At 36.9% G+C, this 27,513-nt stretch overlaps 1 protein-coding gene across 2 annotated transcripts in view; it reads right to left on the reverse strand.

Annotated features, from left to right (window-relative positions):
* Nucleotides 1-27,513, reverse strand: part of CPED1 (cadherin like and PC-esterase domain containing 1) — a 276,516-nt gene that overhangs the window by 147,689 nt on the left and 101,314 nt on the right. For both annotated transcript variants that reach the window (XM_046020852.1, XM_046020851.1), the window contains exons 7-9: nt 2,495-2,637; nt 1,668-1,740; nt 98-265 (exon numbers count right to left, since the gene is read on the reverse strand). In XM_046020852.1, coding sequence (XP_045876808.1) covers nt 98-265; nt 1,668-1,740; nt 2,495-2,637 — 384 coding nt within the window. The remainder of the gene's footprint in view (nt 1-97; nt 266-1,667; nt 1,741-2,494; nt 2,638-27,513) is intronic.

The following is a 27,513-nucleotide window of genomic DNA, read 5'->3' on the forward strand; positions in this document are numbered from 1 at the left end:
ATTATCCATTTGTTTAGCTACACAATAAAGAAAATGGCACCTTTCCAAGAATGAGTTGGGGAAAAAAAAATTTGTCACTGAAAAAAGAGGCACTTACCTTAAAAACACCTGATCTATAAAGTCCCTGAAGTATCTCAGAAAACACTGGAAGTGAAGATTCATTAGAGAATAGAAAATTGAAAGTATCTTGTAAAAGGAATTCTTCTGTGTTTTGGTCCTCAAAATCCGTATTATCATCATCTTGAAAATTTAAATGCTCATGCACCTGTGAAAGAGTAAAAGCACAGCAAATAATTTTCATTGACTTTTAATGCAGTGAAATCACTTGTAAGACATGAGTCATTCCTGTTGGATTGTAGATCAGAACTGACATCTAGTGGCCCTTTTGGAGGTCAACAGCTTTATAAAATACAAATAATGCTCTTTTGAAGGTACAGTTTTTTATATGAAAAGTAATGGATTATAAAATCACAATAGTTTATCTTGTAACTCTTTACTGTTGAAGAATTTGTATTCAGAAAATATAATAATGACATTTCTGAACAATAATCTTAATTAATTAATTAATTTTTTACTATTTTTAGGTTGTATCTATCTTCAAGTTAGTTAACATATATGGTGCTGGGACAACTGGACATTAACATGCAGAAAAATGAAAATGGACCACTTTCTTACACCATACACAAAATAAATCCAAGACCTAAATTTGAGACAGGAATCCATCAAAATCCTAGAGAACACAGGCAACGACCTCTTTAACCTTGGCCACAAGAAATTTCAAAGAGCATAATACAAACTAAGATGTGTTCAAGATAATGAATAAATGATTAAAAATGTAGATTCATGAAGTTTCAAAATTTTATGGATAGACCTTTGAGCTATTCAACTAAATGTCTGAGCCACATATAATGCAGTCATTCACCTTGTACAACAGTTTGAAAAGTGGTCAATGCAATATGAAGCGGAATTCTGGTTGCACATTATTCTTTTGTTCCTTTCCCTTCTTCCTACTCCATAGCTCCAAGTAAAGTTTTCTGTAGATTTATGCAATCAACTGTTTTTTTAATCTTCTTGCCACTAAAGGATATTTTAGATGAAAGATATGTTGGAGGGGATGATCTGAATGAGTTCATCGAAAGGATGAGTTGATTTGAAAGGAAGTAAAAGAATCAGAGTATACAAGAGCACTCTTTAATATACACATATTTATACTAGAAAGAAACATATTTTAAAAATGCCTGTGGCTTTTTAAATTAAAATATAAGCCAACTTAAAACTATCTCTATGTAAAGAATAAGAGTTACTTTTTTCTACAAACCCATGTGAATAAGCTGGATAATCTATTTTCTATTATCTATATGTTTGCCACTTTATTTTGTAAACGGGGGATTGAACTGTAGAAAATCCACACCCTTTCTATAGTGATGCATAGTGGGGATTGGAACTCAAATAATAAATCAGAGATTCTCCACATACTGGTTAATTTTCTGAACTGCAGTAAACTATAAGCCTGTAATGACTTTAATACAAGTTGCTATTTATTGGCTGGTTATTATAAATGCAAACAACCCACCCACATACACATATACCCCCCTCCCCCAACACACACACAGAATAGATCATTCAGTGTAAGGTGGAAGTTCGCAAGAAGCTTTTGGGATACTTACCTGGAGCACAACAGGGTCTGGGAAACTGTAGTAACCAATATCAAAGGTGAAAAGTTGAAAACATAATCTGCATCTGGAATAAAAACAAATGGTGATATAAAAATATATTCTATTTGCTACATTTATTCTATTATTTGATACATTATTAACAGTTACTAAAGTTAAATGTAAAGATCTGTACTAAGTAAAAGGAACAGTGGCTTGGAAATTACATGCAATTTATTTTTAAATTGGAATTTGTTTTGTTCCTTACAGAAAATACAAATATATCTAGAGTATTCACAACACAGTAAACAATAAAGTTACTTCATGAAAACCTAAACACGGAGAAGGAAACTCTCCTTCTCCTAACTGCTAGGCATTCTTATTCACATATAAGCTTGATAAAGCTTGCTTGAGTCATCTCCTTCTTGTTGACATTCTAAATTTAACATTGCCTACAAAAGAGGCACGAAATTATAGTCAAGTAAACTGAAATACAGAGACAATAGCTATTGGATATTGTTAATAAAGTCCATAAGTAAAATTATACCTAGTCAATGCAAAGATCATATGCTAAAAATAGCTAAGCTTAAAAAGGAGATGCAATTAAAATTAATTTAAACAATGTGTGCTTTATTTCTTGTCACTATTATTTGTATGCTAACAAGTCTGTGACATGCTCTGAAGTTGTAGAATCTAAACATATGAAAAGATGTTTATGAGTTCATATTTATATGCTGACATAACATTTTCCAAGTAGCACCTACTTGTGATAATTAAGATATATTTTCACAAACAATTTTTAGAATTTTTTTTTTTTTTTTAATATTAGCATTGGCTTTTACCTATTGAAGGCCTTTGGTCCCAGAGTAGATGTTTCGCTGAATACTTCAGCTGCTAGCAGGAGTTTGCTAATTGCTTCCTTCATATTATCAAAAGCCTGAAGAGGTGAACTGGCTGTCAGGAATGTCTCAAAAAATGTCTGCAGCTGTGAACAAAGTAAAGAATTCAATATTGAAACAATAATCTCAGTCTATCATTTCCAAGGTGACCAGTTTGAAAGATTCTTTTGGGTTACGTGTCTTTGAAACACTCCTTAAATAGGATATTTTGATAATCTCTATATAGTATGTGTATATAACACACACACATATATATCTTCTATATAATATACTGAAAAACTATATAAGATACTAAAATATGTTGTATCATGAATGTTGTATACATTATACATAATGTGTATATATTATATACATTTAACAATATAAGCCTTTTAACTGGATATGGGGTGACACTACAGCTTGTAATTTAAATTACTTTAAGAGTTATTTTAAAAAAGAGATCTTTACTCCCCTCCCCCTTTTTCTAATTTCATGGCATCTAATCATAGCAATACAGGAGCTTGGGATCAGAACCTCCAGGTTTAATGTGACTCTACTAGGCAAATCACTTTGAATTTTTGTGTCCTTCTCTTTAAAACGGGTGAATACCACCACCAAGAGGGCTGTAAACCCAAATGAGAAGAAAATGTATTTGAAAGAGACCATAAGGTATGAAATTCAGATCTAAGTTTTTTGGTATTATCACTTTCTTGAATGTGTCAGATCAAAAATAAATGGATGAAAGTTACTCCTTCACAGCATTTTGCTGTGGGAGAGCTAGCCAACGAATGAAGAGTCGGAGAGAATTTCAGTGTTCTCCCATCATTTTAATGTCACGTTTTGTAAACAGATAAGATGGGGCACTATTACAAAAGGGGAATAAAGGTCAGGTTTATATTTTCTTAGAAACAATTATTGAGATCATAAACAGCTGTTTTTATTTGCTTAAATATTAAAATAATCGCAAGAGTACCTCTTGAGGATGCTTAACATCAAAGTCCAAGTTGAAATTTTTAAAAAGCATAAAACAAATCTCTTATTAAGTCATAGACTTTCTTTGGAGAAACATAATCTTTCAAGAATGAAGAACAAAAAATATTTTTTGAAAAAACATGCAGCAGGTATTCTGTTAATGTTTTTGGAAGGACAGACTAGATCCATCTGAACTGCATAAGACTACAAAGGGAAAACTTTTGTTGCTATGAAAATGAAGGACAGATATTGGCACAAGTGACCTAAGGGATGGTAGACGTATCTTTAAAATATCAAGCAAAATTCCCCGAGAGAAACAAATACTGACTTTATAAACTTTTTTTACCAGCTGAAAAACAGAAACCTAATGAGATGTACATTTTAAGACTCTATGAACACATCATTAGCATTTGGCAATTGGGATGTTTTCCATTTCACTAAGGAAAATAAGTGTAATAATTGTAAGATCAAAAGAAAACAAATTAATGTTAACACTAAAAATGTTAACACCCTTGAGTCAAAACAGAGTAATATTGTTTTTCCAAATAAAAATAACTCATATTTCACTCTGTTCACCATATTATGGTTTTATTTTATCATATTTATGATTTTATTGCCTTTTCTGTTTTAATGTTTCCTGAATATCACAAAGGTCAAGGTTAATAATTTAAGAAAGTTGGAAATGTTTGTGTAGCATGTGAGATGCATAAGATTGATGATCGGATGATATCTTCCGTGGCAAGAAATAATTAGCAAATTAACATCTTAGGGTTATACTGATTTTCCCGCTGCAGAACCGATTATTTCTAAATTTCTGACTGTAACATGAGCATTGAATATGGGCTATCGGTACATGGATTCAGTTCCATTCAATTAGACTGTTTTAGTGAAAACTTTACTACGTGGCAAGTACTGTGCTGAGTGCTGGGGGACATGTGTACAGTATAGTCTACAGACATGAGACCCAATAAGTCCTTGGTTTAACTTCGGCTCTATACCTGCTACTATCACATTGTGAGAGCTTCTGGGGTTAACAACAATATCTATGTTGTAGAGGTATGGCCACGATTAAATGAGAGAATGCACGTGAGGTACACTTCCACCCTGCCCATGTCAACACTCAGCGCATGTTCGCTCCTTTTATTAGTTAAAACAAGAAAGTCCACAGCCATTTAAGGAAATTTCAATGAATGGATGTGGTTGTTGAACCCAGATTCTCATAATGCAGTGCCTTTGTGGAAAATCAAAACTGCCTCTGGGAATTCAAACGCTTGTGACCAACCAAAAAAGAATGTTTTACAAATATTTGACAAACCTGTCCAGAGGAATAAAGAAGTATGGTGGTGGAAGGGCCCCCTCCAGTGGTGGGCCACCCAACATGAGTGAAGGAGCAGAATGGAAGGATCCAAGGAACTGGCTGTCCTCCAGTTTCCCTAAGACCTCCATGTGCTGCTTAAAAGACTAACATCGGCCACCAGCCATGAAAGGAGGGGACCAGAGCTGCCTATATAAACAGAGGTACGAGGACAGGAGAGAAAAGTGGAGCTCCCCAAGCATGACTCCAAATGGAACGACTCGTTTTATTTTTGTTAGTACTGTCCCCAGTTTTTGCCTCTGTATGCATTTCCTTCTATCTCATTGCATAAATGTCAATTTACTGAAGCCTTTCAGTTCAAAGGAAATTCTAGACGAGTACCTATTTCATCTGCTTAGTATAGTGGCAAGCAAGCTCCATATGCCAGAAATGAAAATAGAATCATGCAAGTGCTTAAGAGTTTATTTATTTATTTATTTTAAAAATCATCTTTCAGTGAGTGACCCAGAGAGGGCACAATAGTTCCTCTATCAATTCATGGAACTAATCCACTTAGGCTAAGGGGAAGACTTCTTTTGTGTTTCTGGTCCTGCTGTAATTTGTCACACTTAACTGTATTTCCTTGGTCACTTGAATTCCGCGCATCTTGGTGTGTTCAGATGTAGAAAGAGAATTGCGCTCAGTGGTCTCATTACACAATGTCAAATCTGAAATTATTTGACATTAATACCACTCACAGCCATCAGAACCTGAAGAACACATCCGATCCAGGAGCTTTCTTCACTCAAGAACAAATCCCTGAAGGAACACTTTCACCTTCGTTGCTAGTTTGAAACAATGAAGCCATACACTCAAATATCAAGGAGACTTCTCCCTCTCTAGATCAAGACTTTTAATGGATGTTTCTGAATCACATAAACATGAGAGGAAATTTCCCAAGGAAATCAGTGCCTTGGCAGCAAGGTAAAAATAAATAAAAGAGCATCTTAAAACAGTTAGCATGACATAAAACTATTTTATGAACTATACATTTTCCTCCTTTGGTGTCAAAATGAAATACAGATTTAGTGCAAAACAAATTATATAGGAAATGACCTTGTAAGATCATGGCTATACAATGAGGCAGTTGAAACACCACTATTTGTTCTTACTTGTGTTAAGAGTCAAGTGATAACCCAGTAAGGTATTTATGATTTTTTATCCATTCAAGTGATTTATTTAAATATATACACAGATAAATCAAAATGATCAATTAGAAAGACACGAGGAGTCGAAAATCAACTTGAAAATATTTGCAAGAAAACTTCCATCACAACTTTTATATCTTCAAATACTTCTAAGGAACCCTTCTATCCACTTCACTTCTCCGCCCCATCTCTGACAGCCCTTCTCATGATAGTTCTGGGCTTTGCCTGATTCGTTCCTTTTAAATTCCCGTAAGACCTTCCACAAATTGCTCTCAGTGCCAACATGGGTCATTCTGTGTCAACTTGCTAACTTTCTCGTCTCTTCTTACCACTAGACTGTAAGATCTTTTAGGGCAGAAACTGTACCATTTTACCTTTGGGTGGCTAGTACCTAACGCAGAGTTGGTACTGAGTGAGTAACGCTAAGCATAACATTACAGAAACCATAGAGACTTTGATAGGAGAGATAATTTACTGGAGCTTCTGGATAAAATAATTCTTCTCCTTAGGATATATTTATCTCTTGTTTCCATCTCGTGAGAGAGGGAGGATATGCATTTTTTTGGCGACTTGTAATAAAACCTTTGAAAAATAGAAGCTTACAACTGTTCAAAAGGAATTTTGAGATAAGAAAATTTAAGAGTTAAAACAAAGGATGAAAGATTAACTAATATTAGAGTTTCTTTTTTTTTAAGTCATGTTCTTGACTAACTGGGAAATTTTAGAATACTGTCATTTTAGTATTTTGAACTTTGAGTAGTGTGTTTTTTTTTTTAAAGATTTTATTTGACACAGAGAGAGATCACAAGTAGGTGGGGCGGGGGAGAGGGGTAGCAGGCTCCATGCTGAGCAGAGAGCCCAATGTGGGGCTCAATCCCAGGACCCTGAGACCATGACCTGAGCTGAAGGCAGAGGCTTAACCCATTGACCCACCCAGACGCCCCTCAAGTAGTGTTTAATAACATTGTCTTACTGAAGTTTCCTAGAATTTCTCTCAATATTATTGTGTCAGACAGAAATTTTCATCTTCTCAGTATAAAGAAGAATATGAGTAGTTAAAATCATTTTGCACTGAAAAGTATATGAAAAGATGCTTGATATCACTCTTTAGGGAAAGGCAAATCAAAGCCACAAAGAGGTATTACCTCACATCCATTAGGATGACTCTTACCAAAAAAAAAAAAAAAAAGAAAACAACAACAACAACAAAAACCACCAAAACTCATAAAATATTAAGTGTGGGGAAGAATGTAAAGAAATCAGAACCCTTGAGCACTGTTGGTGGGAATGTTAAATGGTGCAGCCACTATGCGGTATGGAGGTTCCTCAAAAATAAAAAATTGTAGTGCTGTATGACCTAGTAACTCAACTTCCGGGCATGTGGTCGGCACAAGAGAAAGCAGAATCTCCAAGAGAGATTTACACACCCATTTTCATAGCAGCGTTATTTACAATAGCCAAAAAGCGGAAGCAACTCAAGCAACCATCAACAGATGAATGGATAAACAAAATATATAATGGAATATCATTCAGCCTTCAAAAAGGGACATTCTGACACATACTATGGCTTGAAGAACCTTGAAGGTATTATACTAAGAAAAAGAACCCAGTCACAAAAGACATGGTATGGTCCCACTTACAGGAAGTATCTAGAGTAGTCAAATTCATAGAAACAGGAAATAGAATGGCAGTTGCCAGGGGCTGAGGGGAGGGGTAAATGCAGCGTTGTTTAATGGGTATAACCAGTTTTGCAAAAGGTCCTGGGGACTGGTTGCCTAGGAATATAAATATACTTAATACTATTGACCTATACACTTAAAAATCATTATGATGGTAAGCTTTATGTTAGGTATATATTACCACAATTAAAATTTTAAGTCAGGGGTGGGAGGTTGGGGGAACAGGTGGTGGGTAATGGGGAGGGCACGTTTTGCATGGAGCACTGGGTGTTGTGCAAGAAGAATGAATACTGTTACGCTGAAAAAAATAAATAAATAAAATGGCAAAAAAAAAAATTTTAAGTTAATTTTATGGTCTTTACAGCCTAATTCTCTCCAACAACCATGTTTAAACACTTGCTAATTTTGTACCACTGAAGTCCAAAAGAGCACTTCTTTAATGGTTAAAAAATTTTCAAAAGAAACAAACAAAAAATAAGCCCTCCCTTGCTCCATTTCTCAGCTCCTTCAAATAGTGGAAATAATCTCCATTTCTACTTCACCTCCTCCTAGTCACTGCTTTATCTATGAACACTCTTTGATCCCTGAGCTTTTTGTTCATTTGTTTGGGATGGGAAGTAATCACATAGCAAGCTTGAATACTGACAGGAATGATCCAGAAGAGAGGACAAATTAATGATGGAACACAAAGTCGGTCTAGAGGATGATCGTTACAGGTGATCAGTTGATCAGTGCTTAAAAGGAAATATCACAGAAGGGCTCAGACTCAGTTTTATCCAAGGGTAGAACTAAGGGCACTCATTTAAATATATGAAATCCAAGATGGTATGTTCTTTGTCCAAATTAAAAAGGGAAAAAGTACGCATTCAAATCTATTTGCAGTATCCTTGAAATTTGAATCTATTTTTTTTAACTGATACTATTATTCTTTCTGCCTTTTATAGACTAACCTAGGACCTCTCTGTCTGACTCTAACCTAACCAGTCTCTCAGGTGCTTGTAAAACTCTCAAAATTTATCCAAAGGAACACAAGTACCTCAGCATTTTATCCCAATGTAATATATTTTATATATAAATGGATTTTTTGATCACCTTATAATTCTCAATAAGGAAAATTTATAAATTTGTTTTTAAAATTATAGTTACCATATGGCTCTAAATTAAAAAATATTTTTTTCTTCCCCGAAGAGGTAGGATTACAATTATTGCACGTACACAATTGGTCTGAACAACAGAAATATAAGTCTTATTAATTAATCTCTGAAATAAAAAAGTAAAATTGAATTAGAAATGTACCTCTTAGATGGATGCAATTTCTTTTTATTCAAGTAAATCACCTTTGTGCTGTGAGACTACTACTTATGTAGTCTAGAATGAGAAGGGTTCAGCATCAGTACTAAGAGTATTTTTAATGTAAGCATGGAGAAAACTTGTCCACATAAATATATATGGGATATATGGATGGAAGAGTGTGTTTGTGCGCGTGTGGTGCGTATAGGGCGGGGGGCAGAGAGGGAGAGAGATGAAAGAATTTAGTTACAGCAACATGACCTAATTCCTTGAACTCCCTCCAAAGTGTATGGGGCGGGGGGAAGCTCACATAGTGATTTATCATGAAATATTTATTTTTCTTAAAAACTGAAAACGCTCTGAGTTGTGTAGGATGTGTTACGTAGTGTTCTGTATAATTTCTTATGTAATCACTGTCTCTAACACCATATTTGAATTTGTCTGGTTTTGTCTTGGGGAAGTTTTTTGTTTTGCAGAATTTTTTCGCCATGAACCAGTCATCATAGTCTGAGGGATAGGTGAGAGGTTTTTCTTTTTTGTTTTTGGGGTTTTTTGTTTTTTGTTTTTTTCGTTTTTTTTGTTGTTGTTGTTTATTTTGTTTTGTTTTGTTTTTTGAGGAGTAGAAGAGTGAAAGAGATGGGGAAAGAAGATTCTCTTCTAACTATCCAAGCACCTGTACCCCCCGGAAAGACTTAATGGGTCCTCAGAAATATAGGACACCCTGCTTAAGAATCACAGGTTTGGATGTGTATGGTGCTCAGGAGAACCTCGCCTGCTCACGGGGGTGGGAGGTGCTTTTGCAGGAGAGGAAGTGCTAGGGAGCACTCTGAACCCTAGGAAGGAAAAACTCTCCTTTGGGTTTTAAAGTGATACGATTTAGGGGGAAAATCAGATATTTAACAACAGAATAAAAAGAGGAAAAAAGCTTGAGAAAGGGAGAGAAAAAAAGACTAAATTACAACCCCAAGTACTGGTGTAATTTTTCATTTAGTGCACATATGGTATTTGGATATAATTTTTGTTGCATTTAATAACAATCACTGACCTTAGCCAAACTGATACCATGTGCCAGACACTGTGTATTTCTCATGCACTTTTTTGTTTATATTCATAGCAATGCTATGAGGTTGACCCTCATTATCCCCATTTCATAGACAAAGAAACCAAGGAGTGAGAATACAAGTAATTTGTCTAAATCTAAAAGCCGAGAGGTAACCCATATGGGTGTTAAAGCCCATCTGCTTGGTTACAAAACACCAGCATGAACTCTGTCATTGTGGTTTCGATTATATTATATTTAGATATGTGGATGGACCCTGAAATGCAGAAGAATGAATCATATGTGTTTTTACTTTCATGAAGAATGTGTTTGAAACTGTCACAATTCTCAAGCATGTGACCTTACACCAACACAAAATATCAGTTCAACAACAAGCATTTTTGTAGCCTAATCCACCTTTTGGAAAAATGAAGAATATTTCTTTGTAACTTAAATCAAATTGCCTGGATCAAGAAAAAAATCTTGTGTCAAGTCAAATGATTTAAGAACATAAATATTCTCATTATTTGTTTTAGCTCATTGGAAATTGGCTTGCTTTAGGGTATACCACGGAAAAACGGAATTAATTGGCTAAACCTGAATTAGGATAGTTTTTACTCATTCCCTGGAATTAGATCAAAACTCCAATATTTAAATAAGTTTCATGCTTCCCGTGACATGAATAATTTTATTCATTTATACTTCTTAACAACCATAAGCTTTAAAGCACACGTTAAACTTGGAAACTCAGAAGATTCAATGTGATTTAATCAGTTTCATGGTTGGAAATTTAAAATTCTTCCACACGTATATCAGAGAATTGATCAGAAGCAAGGTGCAGAAATACAAAAGGCTGTGAATAGCATGAAATTTAATTATTTGCTTTGAATGATAGAACCCTGATTGCATTATATTCAACCTTCTCAGAAAACTGGCAGGTTATTTTTATTGCCCCTTCTGGAATCTCTGGAATATAAAGAAGCAGAGAGATTTAACAGCAAAGAGCAAAAGCTAAAGTTGTAAAAATTTTATCATTAGACTTTGTATGTATATGTCTACTCATTTTCTTTATATGAATGCCAATGTTCAAGCAGGTCACAGCTATTTCCATTAGAGTTAAAATGCAGTCCTTTTTTAAGCCTCCAGTAAAATAAGGTCTGACAGTTGTTTTGAAAACCTTCCATCTTTTATTAATGGTCTTGAGTAGAAAATGACACTGAAGTCTGATAATATTTCCAACAGGAAATATTTGTAAAAAGCAGTACAAAAATTTGCAAACAAGGATGCATTTGGCAGAAAGATATCCATCTCATCTATCTCTAGATACTCTCGAATGAGTAAGAAAGTAAAGAAAGTAAAAAGGGAAGATGCTTTTCATTTATGTTCTGGATATTTTATGCAGGGTATCTATTTTAGTTCTTATAAAGTTTCATGGTCAATCACCAAAGAAAAGGAAATGTGTTCATTATAAAAACAATGAGTTCTGGTTGTACAATAAAGAAAACGATAGAGCTATTTGCCCTAGCTTATGAGGGCTGCAGTGTTAAAATCTGTTGAATCTATATATGTATTACAACCCTCTACGATTTTCTTACACCTCTCTTCTGTCAGGCACCTTATACTGCTCTCTTACCAGTGTTCTAACAAAACTCATTCTTTTACATGATATATATAGTTTAAATGAGCATTTAAATATTATGCACAATTTAAAGGTTTATGATTTAGTACTGTCATTAAATATCTTCTCATTGCAGTCCCAACTACTGACTTCTGATTTCTCTGGCCCCAACCTTTCTCTTTCATTGCTACCAGTCATCTTTATGAGGCACAGTTCAAATCATAAAGGACAGAAGGCTCAATGTTTCCAGAAGGAGGTGGTATCATTAACAGTAGAAGCTCTTTTATCCTATTTGCTACAAAGGGACAACTATTTTCATATGAGTATTCAAAAAGCAATGCATGAAATTTTTAAACATTTTGTTTTAATTTAAAAACATAGATATCATTACTTTGTCAATTTTGTAACATACAGCCAAAGTATTTTATTCGCATGCAGGTGAACTAGTTGGAATTGCTAGTCATCTACCTTACGGAAACCTCACCCATAATGCATTGGTTGTAAACGCAACTAAGCAAGAACATAAACATAAAATAAAAATAAAAATAAAAAAAATAAAAAATCTCAGGGCAGAATCTTAAGTTCCACAGTGTCCCCTGACCCCGCAAAAGTCATTACTCCACATCAAATTCACCTGCAGTGTTTCCAAGAAATTTTTCCAGATTGATTCCTTTATAAATATTCAACTTTGCTTTTCTAGACGTCAGTCTATTTCTTTTTGCACTTATAGTTCATCAGTGCACGAGGCAGGAAGCATACAAATGATTGCCTCGGGCATTGAGTTCTTGGGTTCAGTAGTCAATATACTTTATGGAGGGCATACAGAGCATTGTTTAATACCTTAAGTAGTTATGTGGTAATTAAGAGGAATTTTATTCACTGGAGATCTGAGTCCTAATCCTAATCATCTTTATTATTTCTATCTTCTCCACTAAGTCATGAAACTTCATTTCCTCATCCATAGAATGGATAGAAACATATCACCCTAACCCTCAGCATTCTTAAAAGCATCAAACGAGATCATATATGAGAATACATTCAGAAATATAAAATGACAGTGGGGTCACTTTATAGTGCATGAGATTTAAGCTCTTCAGGATATGACTCTAACAAACCTTTTCTTGTTTCCCCTACTCCACAAAGCCTATGCCTTTCTCCCTTTCTTTTTTCTCTATCCCTCCCACTGTAGGTTACCCTAGGATTTCTCCCACCTGGAAATACGCACATGTTCTAGCCAACTCAATAAGACAGCTCATACTTCTGAAACTATAACCTATGTTCTTTTGCTTCACGATGTCTTTCCAAAGTAAATGTCAATGTCCCTTCCCCATTTTTAAAGAAACACTTCTCATTTTTCCAAGCTCAGCTAAAATGCCACCTATTTTGTGAAACTTACCTTACTTTCCTTGAGCTGAATAATTTTCTCCTACTTTTGACCATCCCAGCAACTCAACTATTTATTGCAATTTGCTCTGTATTACAGTTATGGGTTAGGGTTTTTCTCCCTCCCTTGTCCCATTGAAGCGTTCCTGGAAAGCAAGAACTAGCATTTTTCTTTTGAGTCCTTCCGTACACTGCCCAACATGCAGATATCCTTGAAACAATTATGGAATACAAGTGAGCTGAACTGATTGTGAACCATTATTGAGTAGTCAACATTGCTTCTTTGAGTCGGTTTTGACTCCATGATCAAACACAAAAATCTCACATCTACAGTAGGATACAGATTAAACACATTGATTCCCCACCAATTTTTATGGGGAGATTCTATTGTTTCTCCACCTTACTTGATGAAGAACATACAACTATTAGAAACTTCATTCTCATCCAGGAGTAGAGATGCCACCAGATAAAATACACTCTCCTTCCTTTCTTTCACTGTCTCCTATCCCTAATTTAAAAACTTCCTTGTTCTCTATTTTAAATAAATTCCATCCTGTGAAACCTGCTGACAATCTGCTCTGATGTGAAAATCCTTCTTTACGTGGGTGTGGCAATTTGGAAAAACTGGCCACAAATTCTTCCCACCCCTATAGGTACAGCCCCCCACTGCACCTTTGCCTTGTGACTCACACTTCCTTCCACCCAGAGGTGGAGTCTCCTTCCTCACCTCTTGAGTCTTGGTTTAGCTCTGCGACCTTCTTTGGTCAATGGATTAGCAAATGTGGGGCAAACTGCACAATTTCCTAAGGCTACTGTAATAAGTTACTTCAAACCTGGTGCTTTAAAACAATAGAAATTTATTATCTCACAGTGCTGGAGGCCAAGAGTCTAAAATCAAGGTGTCGGTACGGTCACAATCCTTTAGCAGGATCTAGGGACAATCTGTTCCTTGCCTCTTCCAGCTTCTGGCGGCTATAAGCTTCCTTTGGCTTGAGGGATATAACTATAATCTCTGTTCCATCTTCACGTGACTTTCTCCTCTTCTCTCTGTGCCAAACCTCCCTTTGCCTCTCTCTTACAAGCACACGTGTTACTGGTTTTAAAGCCCACTTGGATAATCCAGGATGATCTCATTTGAGATCTTTAACTTATCTTTTATCTTTTTATCTTTTTTATCTTTTATCTTAACATGTCTTTTGGGGAGCCACCATTCAGCCCACTACACAAACAAAAGCTTCAAAGAACCTGGCCTTTGGAACTTGCTCACTGGCTATTCTTGGGGACCCCGACACTACCACCATATGAAAGACACTGGGTGGCTGGCTGGCTGATGAGAAACACGTGACCAAGTCATCCCCATGATCCAAGCTAACACCAACCAGGCCAACAGCCAGACATGTACATGAAGCGAGCTCACCATCCAGGCTCAGTGGAGCTGCAGAAATCAGCAGAGCCTGCCAGCCAGCCCATGGAATCAGGAGAATGATAAATAAATATATGTTGTTTAAAGTCACTAAGTTTGGGGGGTGATTTATTATGGAGCAAAAGCCAACTCCTTCAATTTGCTTTCTGTTTGTTTATTTGTTCACATTGTATCTTATTTTCTTCTCTTATATCTTATTTTCATCTCTTTCATCATAAACCTCCCCTGTCTCTTTGAGAAGTGATCTAAGAACTTCATGTTCCTTTAATCTTGGAGCTGAGCGGGCGGTGTCATGCCTGCTGCTTCTCCATTTCAAACTCCTCCAACTTCACTCTGACTTCCATCCCTGACGCTGAATAAATTCAACCCTTTCTAAGGTGGGCAGATTCCTAAGTATTCTCTTCTCCCCTTCTTGCCTGAATATAGCCTAGTTGATAACCCTATGATCCTCCAGGGAACCGACTTATAATTTGAAGCCCCATCTATTTGAAAACAACCCTGAGCCTATGGTGTCTGAGAAACAGGCATTTCTGCCCAGGCTGTTTTTACAGTAATGGGAATTGGGACACATGGGACCTGTCTCGTCACAGTAGGAAGTACAAGCAACAAGCAATAGGAAACCTCTGCTGCAAAGAGCAGGAAAGAGAGGGGAATGGGAGAAGGAAGCAGAGAGGAAGTGAATGGGTAAAGAAACACCAAATTCCTAAGGCAATAATTTTCCTAAGTAGGGCCCTGAGGCAGGGTACGGAGCACAGGAGGTCTAAGAGCCAGACAAATGGTTGTGAACCTGCACAGGGGTCAGCTGCTAGACCAGGCTCCCAGCTCCCTCTTCACTTTCTCATTTCTCATTTCACCGTCCTACTCCCTTCCATCTGATCGAGCTCAGGAAATGACACCACCATTCAAATAACGGCTGGAGAGTCATCGTTGAGCCATCTCTGTCCTCTTTCTCAACTCATTACAAAAGCTTGTTTCTCCCTCCAAAAGGTAGAAACTTCTCTCCTTCTGTAGATACCATCTCACCAACTAGTCCAAGTTAACAACCTTTTTACCTAGACACCCAAATAGCTTTGCCTACACTCACCTCTTCAATACATTCTCCACACAGCAGCAGAGTAGGCTTAGAAAAGTAAATCAGCTTATGGCATTCCCCTGCTCACTATCTTTCAGGGGCATCCTTTTGCCCCTAGAAAAAAATTCAAATTCGTTACTTTGCCTTTCAGTCCTGCAAGATTTGGCTCTTGCCTTTCTCTACCACCTGCTCACTACCACTCTTCTTTTGTACAACATGATGCACTTTCAATTCCCATGACATTCTCTGCATGCACAAACACTGTCGTACCTCAAGACACTGGAATTCTCCATTTGCTGGGAATGTTTCGTCACTAGCTCTTTGCCCAGATGCCACCCAGTCAGGGAGATCATTCTACCTCTCATAAATTGGGCAACCCAGTTACTCTCTACATGTCACCCTCATTCATTTCATTCTTAGCTATATCAAAGATCTAGCTTTGATAATTACCCAAAGTAATTATTGGGTGGGAAAATTATCAGTGTAAAAATCTGTAACTAACCTAAGTGGTGCAGTTGGTTAAGCGACTGACTCTTGGTTTTGGCTCAGGTCATTATCTCAGGGTCGTGGGATTAAGCCCTGCATCAGGCTCCATGCTCATCACGGAGTCTGCTTTAAACTCTCACCCTCTCCCTTTGCCCCTCGCTGCTCCGCTCACTCTCTCTCAAATAAATAAATCTTTTAGACAGTCTGTAATCATCTGCATTTTTTGTATAGGTATAACTTGTTCTTTATCTGTATTTCATCTCCCATCCCATTTAAGAATAGACTCAAGGACGTTGTCTTGTTTATTACTATATCACTGGAACCTAACACATAGGAGAAGGCCCTAGTAAATATCTGTAAAAGGAATGAAAAACCTCATTTAGCCCATTGGAAACTATTCCTATTTTATAGATGGAGAAAGTAGTTTGGAGAGATTGAAAGACTTGCCTGAGGTTGGACCGTTGGTACAAGAACATTCCTAGTGAATAACCGTCCCCAGGCTCCTAGAGGTCGTCGTGCCTTGTAATTTTCATTTTAGTCTTATAGGTCCCATGCTAGTGATTTCATTCTCTTTTCCTTTAGAGTAAAATGCAACCAGACACTTCCTTATCACCCAGACTGAAAAGATGTCATTATGGTTCTATTCATATTTTAAAATCACATTGCTTCTCACTTTAACAGTAACTCACTGAAAGCATGAAAATGTAATATATTTCCTGAGCATACTGTTTTTCTTCTGTGACTTCCGAGTTTAGAGTAATGATTTCACTCTTTGTGACTTGAATATATACTCTTTATGTAGATGGTTTGGGTAATCAAGCACATGGGGAAATTCTCATACTTTTCGAATACATCAGGAATAAATTTTCTGATAGAAATCACTTTGGCATAGCAATTTTTTTTGAGGGGGGCGGTGCAGGGAGAGGGAGAGAGAGAGAGAGAGACTCTCAAGCAGGCTCTGCACTCAGCACGGAGCCCAAGACATGGCTCCATCTCACAACTCTGAGATCATGATCTGAGCCAAGATCAAGAGTTGGTGGTTTAACTAACTGAGCCACCCAGGTGCCCAGGTACAATACCTTTTAAACAGGTAGTGAAGGCTGTGGTCCTTGGAATTACTGGATTCTGGAAGAATAGAGACCAGGCACGAAAAAAGCTAGCTTCCTCTCTAAGAGGAATCCAGCATCTGGATTAGGAAACATACAGTAGGGACCACTGGGATTTCCTCTCCTATTTGCAGTCCCTTTCTCCAAATTTAAAAGACCTGCTTCATAGAGCATTTAAGAACTGCTTTCATAAGTCAGGCAGGGGGATAAGAGGACAAGCTGTTATGAGACAAAGAGGATGGAGTGGAGGGTCTGAGGATGCTACGTATCAGTAAAGAGGGAAGTCAGAGGATGAATGAATGAGGCCAATGCTGCACAGAGAAAGCACTGAAAAGAGTGAGGAAATCTATCTGCATGTTGCAGTAGACAGAGAATGCAGCAGGATGTATGTGTGTGCAGAATCCATCTTCATCTGCCTTAGTAGCACTCAGAAGAATGAAAGACACCTTTTCAGTTCCGTATCACAATATTACATCATTTACATAATTCAAAGGAAATCGAATTAACTGCCAATTTGATGTTCAGGTTGAATTCAAATAGAAGTACACGCAAAAGATAATGGCTAAAGTAATGCATTTTCAGATCCTAAGTCTAAAAGGCTAATGCAAACTTTATAGTAATTAAAAAGAACCTATTTATCACAAAATTGCCTTAAATGGAAAAATGATGTCCGGTGACTGACAAATGCTGCGAGCATTCCAAATAATTTTGTAGAGCAAGCAATTTAAATGGCACTGAAAATGTATCACCATTCAGAATATCTGCTTAGCACTTTACCCATCGTACCACAAGTGGGGATCCCCAAATAATGTTTTAAAAATAAATGTGTATAATCCAATGAAAGAAAAGGTCAAAGTGCTGCTGTCTAAACATTTCCCCCCTTTTTCCTTCCAGTGTTGGACAGCTCAGGCTGTTGGTGCAATACTGAAAAAGATCACTTGGGGGCAATACAGTATTCTTGTTTTTGCCTTACCTCATAGCTGTGTGAGTTTCCTCAGTGACAAAAGACTGCTGTTTCTTTCAAATTTGAAACCACATTTTAATATATGGGAGGGAAAAGGCTGTATTTCATTTTAAACTTACAATGCATAAATCACATAAGACAAATGCAAGTCAGATTTTCTCCTGAAGGGAGCAAAAGTCTGTCTCCTTTTAGCAGACAAACCAGTTTTACCTAGTTGGCACATTTGGGGATATTTTATATTTAGAATTTGTCACAGTCTTTGAGATAGAGCTCAAAGAATAAAAGCAATTTTTATTTATTTGACAGAGAGAGAGATCACAAGTAGGCAGAGAGGCAGGCAGAGAGAGAGGAGGAAGCAGTCTCCCTGCAGAGCAGAGAGCCCGATGCGGGGCTCGATCCTAGGACCCTGAGATCATGACCTGAGCCGAAGGCAGCGGCTTAATACACTGAGCCACCCAGGCGCCCCGAATAAAAGCAATTTTTAATAGAAATATTTAAAAGGTGGACATATAATGAGCTTCAAAATGTACTGGTGGAAAATTATTTTGTTTCTATAAGCAAAGTAAATTGTAAATATCATCTGTCTTTCCCACTAGGCAAATATTTTATAATAAACTTAAGCATTAAAGTCATTAATTTTTGAGACATTTATTGCTATTGTCTTCATTGCTATTACTCTGCATTCACATACCTCTTTATAAATTACTAATTATTTTTTCAGCAATTTAGTGAGTGGAGTCTCTTCCAAGCCATTTTTCTTCTCTTGTCATCTAAATACTAGGTATTGTGTCAGGCAGTAAAGGTTTGTTTCCTTTTTAAATTAAAAATAAATGAATAAACGCAATCTCTTCATTCAAGGATTTTAAGCACATTTGGGTCAATAAATTTTTGTTCTTTGTTTTTGTTCTCTTGATTCTTTGCTGACTTTATCTGATTTTTTTTTTCTCCCAACATATTTTTCTGTCCTCAGAAGATATTTACCATTACACAGTGATGGAAAACTCAGGTGAGACTTGTTGTCAAAATCTAGGAATCAAGATTTATAAAATTAAATTTAGTAACTCTCTAGGTGCCTGCACAGAAGTGAAAAAATTCAGGAAGATTGCAAAGAGTTTTGCCTTAATTCATGCGCCTATTACCCAGAGCTCCATCTTAACATTCTGTATTGGATGGAAGGTAGCAAAGGAAGGAATTACAGCTGCTCTGTAATCTATGCATTATGGATGATTAAAGTATGTGAAACGTTGCTTATATTAGTACTTTTTCCATGCTCATTTTTTGCTCTAAATACTCTATCTCACTCTGTGTCTTATCTTTGCCTTTATCTTTATCTTTTTACTTAGGATCAGCAAGGTGTAACAAATCAGAGCGATGCTCCCACGCTGAGCGAGCCTGCATTACCTAATTTACGAGTGTCCATGACGTCCATATGCCATGGATTTTTAGGCTCCTGTTTGGAGAAGTAACACTTGCTTCCAAGTCCTCATCTGGACCCCTTTGTCATCCTTGCACAGGCATCCACTAGATGGCGCCAGAGAGGAGCGGGCTTTGAAAAAGACCGGTGGAGGAGAGAAGCAAATGAGTAGGGAAATAGACATCCTCACATCCAAATGCCACTGAGAAATTCCCTTTCCAGCTTTCAAACATTCTGAAAGAATTCATTTACCTCCCGTGATTTCACACTGAGATCTCTACATATTAGCTAACCTCCATTTTTCTGGATATACAATTAATATTTGCCCATCAGTTTTCTAGTGTTAAAGGAAATAACAATTAGCAAGTTTATTTATTAGGGTTAAGTTTTACATTATGTTGTCATTGTGACACATTTTATATATATGTAATGTATATATTACATATATATGTAATACATATATATGTACATACTAGCTAATTTTATTTGCATATATTAATCAGCTTACTACATGAGTTTAAAAAAGACACATCTGAATTAACAAAGATCATTAAAGGTAAATTCGTCATGTCTATCTTTTGTGGCTGAACCGATTCTTCAATCTATTTTGCCAAAAGGAAAGTTTTTTTGCATGTTTTAATGAGATACCTTTAACAAAAATGACAATGATAGACAACCAGTCATTGATAAACATTGTTTGAGTGTCTACCATGTACCCAGCATTTTCTGGGGCTCTAGGGAGACAGGCACATTGCTTGCTGTTCTGAAGCTTATGGTCACATGTTTAAATGATCATTTTTTTTAAATTTTATTTTTTTTCAGTGTTCCAAAATTCACTGTTTATGCACCACACCCATGCTCATTTTTGATCAAATAAATATGACTCTGATTAATGAATAATTCTTTTCTTATTTAGGATAATAATCCAGGTGCAGTATTAAGAATTAATGAATGTAATTACCTGACAAACATTTCATGAAACAAAGCTGGGAATGAATAAATGAAATGAATGAGTGAATGAAAAATTTTGAAATCAGAGACAAAGTTGCCATCAACAGTATCAATGCAGAATAATAAAATTATTACAAAATTATTTAAAACTCATGTGCAGTTGCAAAACAATCATTCTTTCTCCATAGCAAATATATTTCTGAAATAACATTTAACACCAGCGTGGGCTGATTGAATATGTTTTACTTTTCAATTATTACTTAGCTTTTATTGTGTCAGCTTTGGCCACATGTTTATTTAATTCCGTGCTTGTTACCTATAATTTTTCTTTATACAATATCAAACTTAAATATGAACACCCAGATGCAATTTTTAAATTTAATCCAAGTAAGAGGAGATTAAGTAATAGATCAACTCATTTTACAAACTCCGAGCGCAGCCTTTTATTCACATTCCTTCCACAAGCTGACATAAATCTCTGAGGGGCCTGCAGAAGGGCCAGATGCTCAGTGAAAAAGTTTTTTACAAGGTCAGGCCCATAGTCTGCAGTTTTAGACATAAAATGAAGATCAGAAGAAGAACACTTCCTCAGGTTGATAAACCATACTGTAACTTTAACCTGCATCCAGAGGCATTACTCATTTTTACCCTGGGAATATACGAGCCATCTCCCCTGACACCATGAAAGACCGTGCGTAAATACCGATGACAAACGAGGCTAACTTCATCCCTGCAACTGTGTTATGTCTCCAAAACAGAGTAAGAGATATATGCCTTCTTTAAAAAGGGTCTTTGTAAATAACAACATCTCTTGCTTTGCCAAAGTTCATGCTCTCCTCAGTGCATGTTTGCTGATCTCCTGGAAGTGAGAGGGTACCACAGGCACTGGAGAGGGAAGAATGACCCCCAGAAGGCCATCACGGCGGTGGTAGAGAGCTGGTGATTTAGAGCCTCGGCCTGGGCAGGAGCTTACTTTAACTTGGGTTTCCACGGGAGATGATTCTTACAGATACTGACTTAAGGAAAAGCTTCAGTGTCCCATGTTCTCCCTTTCTATCAGAGCAGCCCTGTTCAAAAATCCAAACAACGACATCTGTCTACTGCACTTGCCAGAAGGCCACTGGAGGACCATTGCTAAATATATGAGCTAAGTTAGAATGGTTAGGGTTTAAATAGATTTGGGCAATTTCTTCACACAGTTAAACATTTTAAAATGATGTTAGTAACTAGGCTTAGCACGGGGGTCATTTCATAACATATTAAAATCTCAAATCACTAGGACATATGCCCGAAACTAACAAGATACTGTATGCCAATTATGCTTCAATTAAAAAGAGCATATCATCTACAATTAAAGACAATTTTCCTTCTTCAAAAAAATGTCCTAAATGATCCTTGATGGAATTCAGTCCAAGAGACATTTATTAAGAACTGATGACACCCGAGGAATCATCTTCATATAACTTTTGACTACCAAACATTAACAAAGGAACGTCTTTAAATGTGGGATGGTGGCTAGTCAAACAATGGGTTCATTTAAGTTATGTCTCAACTAGACAAAATAAGACTTTTGACAGGTCTTCCTGCTGTAAGTCACAAATCATTCAAGCAACACGTCTTCATCAAAGCAGTCTGCTATGATCACAGGTATAAAGAATCTCCAGACGTCAGAAAGAAGTTACAGATACGAGAGTTTCCTCTCTGCTGGGTAACTAGGATGGATAAAGGAATAAATTGTGACTTTTTACTGTAGGGGCCAAATTTAAATTTATGACATTTCTTGCAGTTAATCTATATGACCTGTGTATAAAGACAGCCATGGACGCATTTGACTGAAAGTTACAGTTACGATGGTTGTGTGAGAGTTTCACTCTTGAATTCCTAGATAAAACTGGAGTGTTTTTGGTTTTTTTTTTTTTAAAGATTTTATTTATTTATTTGACAGAGATCACAAGTAGGGAGAGAGGCAGGCATAGAGAGAGAGAGGAGGAAGCAGGCTCCCTGCCAAGCAGAGAGCCCAATGCGGAGCTCGATCCCAGGACCCTAGGATCATGACCTGAGCGAAAGGCAGAGGCTTTAACCCACTGAGCCACCCAGGCGCCCAAAACTGGAGTGTTTTATAACTGAATTGAAAGCTTTTCAAGGAAGAATTTTTTTGAATAAAATATCACTTAAAATTGGGTTTATTAAACTCACCAAGAAATGGTTATTTAAAATTGAATCAAAGGATATAGTAAGCAAGTGTTACATGTGCTATTAATTTTCTTTCCCTTCTATCTTCCCCCCACTTTTAAATTTGAACAACCTTTGGAAAACACCTAATACTTGAATTCGAAATTATTTTTATTATATAGAAGGAGAGTTTAGAAAAATTTAGTTTACAACGCATCTACTTGCCATTATTTCTCAAATTTGCATTCTTGATATTTTTCAACTCTCTCCAAAGCTTTGGTAGAGAAAGTATCTCAGCAGCAAACCTAATTGGAAATAAATGAGCTTCTAGCTCTATCTGTTATTACTTTCATACCTCCTTTAGCTGCCAGAATATTCTATAAATGGCCACTGATAACCAGTTTAGTGGGTTTGCCTCACTGCACAGTGCATACATCACTACTGATTTAACTAAGTGATCTGGCCTTTGAGTTGAGAACTCCACACACACACACACACACCACGCACTAGGTTTTGTGGAATTTAAAAACAGTGTTTAGTGAAACTCTGGTGTCACATAGTCCTTACAGTGGATCTTGGTCCTGTCTTCCACATTAGCACTAAGAACCATGTCCATGTATTTTTCACATCTAAAATAACAGGAGGAAGCAGTATTTGGGAAGATGGTCAAATGATTTAACGGATAAGTATAATCCACGTGTTTTAGCTGAAACAATAAGTACTCCACTTGAAGGGTAAATAGATACTCCCTTGTTTTCAGAAACCTCTCCGTAGCATCAAGTATAACCTTGACCTCGTAAGAAATAATTGCTCTCTGGCACATTAACCCAGGAAGTTGCACTACTTCCTTTTGAGAGCAGATAACTGTATTGTCCAGAACAACCAGGCAAGATCTTGAAAAGAAAAACCCCAAGGAGAGGATGAAAATGACAAGGACTGCATGCTTTCCCGTGCTACACTTACAGCTTGCCTCTGTCCTGCAGACGCATCAAGGATATGAATGAGGAACAAAATAGTGAATAAAGCATGAAACCCCAAAGAAAACCAAGTCACAAAGAGCTTTCTTGTCTCATGCTTGATCTTCAGGAAATACAGTAGTCTCCTGTTATCCACAGGGCAGATACGACCAAGACCCCCAGTGGATGCCTGAAACTACGGAGAGTACCCGACCTTAGACGTACTACATTTTTTCTCACACATACGCACCTGACATAAAGTTTATTTTATAAATTAGGCAGAGTAAGAGATGAACAACAATAACTAATGATAAAACAGAACAACTGGGGCAGCTGGGTGGCTCAGTGGGTTAAAGCCTCTGCCTTCGGCTCAGGTCATGATCTCAGGGTCCTGGGATCAAGCCCTGCTTTGGGCTCCCTGCTCAGCAGGGAGTCTGCTTCTCCCTCTCTCTCTGCCTGCCTCTCTGCCTGCTTGTGATCTCTGTCTGTCAAATAAATAAATAAAATCTTCAAAACAAAAAAACAATTGTAACAACTGGCTGTAATAAAAGTTACGTGAATGTGGTTTCTGTCCTCTCGAAATAGCTTATTGTGCTGTACTCACCCTTCTTCTGTGATGAGAGGAGATTAAATACTTATGTGAGGGAGGAAGTGAAGCGGATGATGCAGGCGCTGTGATGTAGCAGTAGGGCTACTATAGACCTTCTGCTGATTCATCAGAAGGAGGATCATCTGCTTCCGGAAGACTCTGGGGGCAGGGCAGGGGCGTGAGATGAACTCAAACAGCAGAAAGCTAATATGCGGATAAGGGGGTGTACTGTACATAAAAACTATCACAAAAAAAAAGGGTTTCATTTCTACCCGTCATTTCTACTGGGCTTAAGGGAAGTGATGCTTTAAAAAAAAAAAAAAGGCAAGGGGGAGGGAGCTTCAAAAGAATAAATAAATAATAAAAACCTGTGTGAAGGGGGTTTGTGAAAGCTCTTTTGAACTGGTCTGGCCAGTGGTGGTGGCAAGGGACAGGACCACTGGAATGTGGGGACGGTGAGTGCCAGGGGCTCCTCTGAGTGGACAGGATGGAGGAAATTGGTCTTGTTTTCCTCCTGCCTCCCCCCTGTGATCCCCTAAGGACTATCACCGCTTTCTCCATTCCTGTTCAAGGTGTAATAAAGCCCACCCCAGGAATCAGCTTGCTTAATTTGGGGAGGGGCAGATAATGTCCTGCTCAGGTGAAGACTGGATGAGGAGGAGTGGGATTATATCACATCTGGCATCTACTCTTCCCTACACTCCCTCTCAAACCTCAAGTTTGACGGACTATAATGGAGAGAAGTGCCTCCTCTCAAGGCTTTACTTCCCAAGAGTTTAGGGAGTGAAATTCTGAGCAGAGAAACCACTGCTAGAGGGGCTGCAGGGGGCAATGGTTGAAAATGGGTTTCGGATGCTTGGAACTCCTCCTCCGCCATCTCCTCGGATATACCTGCAGGACTGGCCTTCCGCCAAGAGCATACCGGCTGGAATAAATCATATCTGCAGGAGAACTTAAGCTCAAGAACAAAACAGGGACACATGAAAATACAGCTCCTTCCAGCAGGAGGCAAACAAAGTAAAGGTAAGGCAACGAAGTAAAAGACTTATATGATGCTACTTGGACTAAAGGACTTGGGGACCATGGTACAATGGATCACACACTTATCTCTAAAACTAATGCACTAGGAACTTTTAAAAAGCATGATGAATATACTAAAGGAAGGGACTCCTGGGTGGCACAGTCAGTTAAGCATCTGTCTTTGGCTCAGGTCATGATCCCGGAGTCCTGGGATGGAGCCCTGCATCCTGCTTCCAGCTTCTCCCCCTCCTTCTGCACTCCACCGCACCCTCCCCTATGCTCTTTTTTGTTCTCTTTCAAATAAACAAATAAAATCTTTAAGACAGATATACTCAAGGAAATGATGGAAGACAGAAGACAGAAGAAATGATGGAAGCAAAATGAACTGTGAAAAGAGAAATCACCAAAAAGAAGCAAGAGGATATAAAGTAAGAAATTAATAAATGTAAGTAAAAATGTGCATATGTCTTAAGGGGTATCAGCCCATGAAATGAAGGGGTCCAAATCTGGACAACAGAAGAAAGAAAAAACAGTGAGCAAGATGTCTCAAAAATAATGAAAACAAATTTCCCAGAATTAAAAGGTAAAAGACTTCAGGCCCAAATTGGAAACACCCATGAAGAAGAGAAACAGGTCTAGGAGGATACTGTAAACAACTAGGAGAAGTAATTCCTGGAACAAGTTGTTCCAGAAAACTGAAAAGGACTGAATGTTATCCAGTCCTATTTTATCCAGTAATCTCAACTCTAAAAACAAGATAAGTATAAGAAAATACAATTATAGTCCAATATCATTTATAAACATAGACATAAAAACCTTAACTAAACAAATCCAAGAGAGTATTAAAAAATAGCCCCAAATAATCACATAGGTTTTATCTCAGTGATGCAAGGGGGTTCTCTGAAAAGAAAATCTAGCAATGTCATATACCACAAAAATAAACTTGAGGAGGAAAAAAGTGATATAATTTTATTAATGCAGAAAAAAATTATAAAGTTCAAAATCTTTTTATGGCAAAGACTTCTAGCTAACTAAAAATAAAAGGGAACTTATTTAACTTAGTAAAGTTTATAAATCCATCTCCCTCAGAGTTATACTCTAAAAAGGTTTACAAATGAAATCATATGATGTCTGGGATTTGCTTCAAAATAAACTGTTGTCTGGAAAGAGGAGGGAGATGGTGCAGAGGAAACAAAATTACCAATATGTTGCAGTAGTTTTAACAGGATGATGGATACAGTTTGGCTAGTTATAGTCTCACTACTTGGGCAGGAATTGTAAAGATTAAAAACCAAAAACCCACAGCAAGCATTATACTTAATAGAGAAACATGAGATGAAGAACAATTTGAGAATATTTACCTTTCATTTCTACCTTTAAAACTAGTACAGGAGATTCTGGCCAAAATTAGTAACGGAAGGAAGAAAGGAAAGAAGGAAGAAAGGAAGGAAAGGAATGAAGGGAGGAAGAAAAAGATAAAGGAAGGAAGGAAGGAAGGAAGGAAACAAGCAAGCAAAGGAACACAGGAACAGGGAGGGAGGGAGGGAGGGAGGAAAGAAGGAAGGAAGGAAGGAAGGAAAGAATGAAAAAGAAGGAGATTAACATGACCTTATTTGCAGATAAAATAATCACTTGCCTTGAAAGCCCAAACTTAGTGGATTTAAAGGTAAAATTATTGGACAAATTTACCAAATACAAGTTCAACTTCAAATATAGTATTTCTTTATCCTAGTAAGAACTGAATAAACAATATAATTTCAAAAAGCATATCAGTTAATATTCTAAGGAATCTAGAAATAAACATAAGTGAGAACATATAAGATCTTTGTGGAGAAAACATTTTAAACTCTAATAAAGGAAAAAAATGATTTGAGTAAATAAATAGACTTAATATTATGAACATTCAATTCTTCAAAAATTAAACTACAAATTCAATGTAATTATATATTGAAATTACTGCAGGATTTTAAAAAATATACTTGATATCCTAAAATATGTATGAGGAAATAAAAGTCTACAACATAGCTAATTTAATTTTGTAAAGAAAAGGTAGAATGAAGGAACCTCCCTTCCAGGTACTAAGATATATGTACACTGCCAAAATAAGAAAAACAAGTGGGCCAACTAGAACAGAACAGAGAGCTCAGAAGCAGCCTCATATACAAATGGGAACATATACAATAAAGATGATATTAGATTCCTGGGAAATGATGAGTTTTTAGCCAGTGAGAATTGATTATATAGAAAAATAAATCTGGATCAAGTTGAATGAAATACTTCATCTAGTTGAATAAAATATTTATATGTCCAGAAAAAAAATTATAAAGGGAATAGAAGAAAGTGGAGA

Source organism: Meles meles, chromosome 10 (genome assembly GCF_922984935.1).
Source record: "Meles meles chromosome 10, mMelMel3.1 paternal haplotype, whole genome shotgun sequence".
In the NCBI taxonomy this organism is placed as follows: domain Eukaryota; kingdom Metazoa; phylum Chordata; class Mammalia; order Carnivora; family Mustelidae; genus Meles; species Meles meles.